At 32.4% G+C, this 2,659-nt stretch overlaps 1 protein-coding gene across 1 annotated transcript; it reads left to right on the forward strand.

Annotated features, from left to right (window-relative positions):
- The first annotated feature begins 603 nt into the window (after nucleotides 1-603).
- Nucleotides 604-1,803, forward strand: LOC123258843 (protein ALP1-like). Its single transcript, XM_044719126.1, has 3 exons — nucleotides 604-716; nucleotides 783-1,020; nucleotides 1,099-1,803. The coding sequence occupies exons 1-3, from the start codon at nucleotides 604-606 to the stop codon at nucleotides 1,801-1,803; spliced, it is 1,056 nt and encodes a 351-aa protein (XP_044575061.1).
- Nucleotides 1,804-2,659: the final 856 nt, after the last annotated feature.

Genomic DNA, 2,659 nt, shown 5'->3' on the forward strand with positions numbered 1-2,659 from the left:
ATTGTGCGCTGTATACGTTCTCTCGTTCTTTTCAGGTGCCATTTCATGCTGACGCTCGACGCTGGCTTAGAGCGTCAAATGAGGTCACGTGGTATAATTTCGACTGGAACGCCATCTGAAATTAATGCAGCGTCAAATATTGGAGCGTCAAGCAGCGTCAAGCTTCAAAACGCCGGAAAAAAAAAACAATAAAATATACCAGCTCTCAATAGCCTGTTAACCTATAAATATAAAGTGTGTGTTAAATAAATATAAATTGTCAATTATTCAATATTAATGAACGTGTTACATTTCTAAGTTAAAAAATTAAGAAATCAAAGTCAGTGCAAACAAGAAATGGCTGGAACTAATAAATATGAAATGTGGCTATATGAGTGTCAAAAAGTAATTCGACAAAATGAAATCACAAAAATCCGACAAAAAAGAATTTTAGCTGCTCTTTTATGTAATGAAATATCATTACAGACTGCAAGGAAAAAAAATTATAGTAAAAAACGTTTCTGGGTTCATCCTATTTTTAAATTACGGAGTAAGCATGGTTTTTTTGAAGCCGTATTTCCTACTCTCTCTTCATATTCCGATAAATTTGAAAACTATTTTCGAATGTCTCCAACACAATTTGAGGAATTGTTGTGTTTAATAGGTCCTCATATATGTAAACAGAAAGTTGTCAGAGAAATAATTTCGACGCCAGCACGACTTGCATTGACACTGAGGTTAGATTTTTCTAATATTTTTCATAGTTTAAAAATAATTATACTGATTAAAATTTCTGTTATTAGATACTTAGCCACTGGAGATTGTATAACGTCAATATCATATCAATATCTTGTTGGTTTATCAACAGCAGTCAAAATAATTACCGAAACATGTCACATTCTTTGGCATATTCTCAAAGAAAAAGTATTGCCGTATCCATTAAAAACAACTGACTGGCTTAAAATTGCGGATGGATTTGATAAACAATGGCAATTTCCACATTGTATCGGTGCGATTGACGGTAAACATATCAGAATACAGGTATGAAATATTTTTTTTATCGTTAGTTATGATTTGATACAAAATTACTATAACAATAATTTTAAATAATTGTTTCAGTGTCCTGATAATGGTGGATCATCATATTATAACTATAAGCATCATCATAGCATCGTGTTATTAGCAATCTGCGATGCTAACTATTCATTTACTTTTGTAGACATCGGTGCTTACGGTCGACGAAGCGATGGAGGTATCTTCCGAGACTCCGAAATGGGTCAAAAGTTCGAACAACATGAAATGAATACTCCAAAACCAGAGTTGCTCACTGCTGATGGAATGCCTCTACCTTACGTGCTAGTAGGTGATGAGGCATTCCAATTAACCAACTACTTACTGCGACCGTATCCTGGAAGAGGTGGTCTCAATCAGAATCGAAATATTTTCAACTATCGTCTTAGTCGTGCTCGAAGAACTATTGAAAATTCGTTTGGTATATTAGTTAGTCAATGGAGAATTTTAAAGAAACCAATTGAATCGACTGTTGAAAATACAATTAAAACTGTTCAAGCACTTGTAGTTCTCCATAATTGGCTTAGGATCAATGATGAAAATAATACTTACATTCCACCTCATATGGTTGATAATTATGGACCCGATGGATTCAAACCTGGACTTTGGAGAGAGGAAAAAAATTCAGCTTTAGACAATGGTAAAGCTTATGGTAATAACTACAGCAGTCGTGTTGCAACAAAAATAAGAGATGAATTTTGTGATTATGTAAACGCAGAAGGAGCTGTTCACTGGCAGTATGACCGAGTTTGAAAGTACATTGCTTTAAAATACAATTGTATATAAATATTAAATAAATCCTAAAGTTAATTACCAGAAATTCAACTTTTATATAAACATATTATCAATTTTTGTTGTATAATAAATTTATGCTTTATAATCATTTTATACATAATTATTTTCGATAAATATATGATTAATTTATGTAAATAAACATATTTTGCAATAACTCAAATATTTAAACCCGTAATTGTAAATGTTATAGCTCTTGAAAATAATAAAATAAATTTGTTCAATTAATATTTTATTCATTATTATTGGCACATATAAAAATAAACTTTTCTTAATTAACATTGTACTTATGAGTATTTTTGGCCCGTATAAAAAAATAATGTTCTTTAATAATTTTACTAATTTTCATTATCAGCTGCATATTGCCGTCGTAGGCGATGGATGAGGTTGAGTATCTCCATGCAGGTATCAAATTGTTTAGATTCTGGCAATTTGCGTATTTCATGTCCAGCTCCACTTAAAAAATAGTCAATGGCATCCATGGTTGGCTTTTCAGGCAGCACTAATGGCTGAGTTTCTTTACACATAATGTCGGCGATTCGATTCAGAGCTTGCATCGAGTGACTTTCCTGAGAGTTGTTAACCCGGTTACGATTTGATTTACTGCGTGTTGAACCTATACATTAATTAAAGTTAGTTTCAGTAATGTTAAGATAGTAATTTTCGTTGTTTTATATACCTGAAATTTGGCTACTAATTTCAATCATACTGTCATTCATAGGATCATTCTCGTCAACAGATTCAAGATTATTTAGTGGCTCATCATCATCTGAATCTTGGCCACCGGTTTGTTCAGCCACATTACTGCTTGTACTAA

Source organism: Cotesia glomerata, linkage group LG1, assembly GCF_020080835.1.
Source record: "Cotesia glomerata isolate CgM1 linkage group LG1, MPM_Cglom_v2.3, whole genome shotgun sequence".
NCBI lineage: Eukaryota > Metazoa > Arthropoda > Insecta > Hymenoptera > Braconidae > Cotesia > Cotesia glomerata.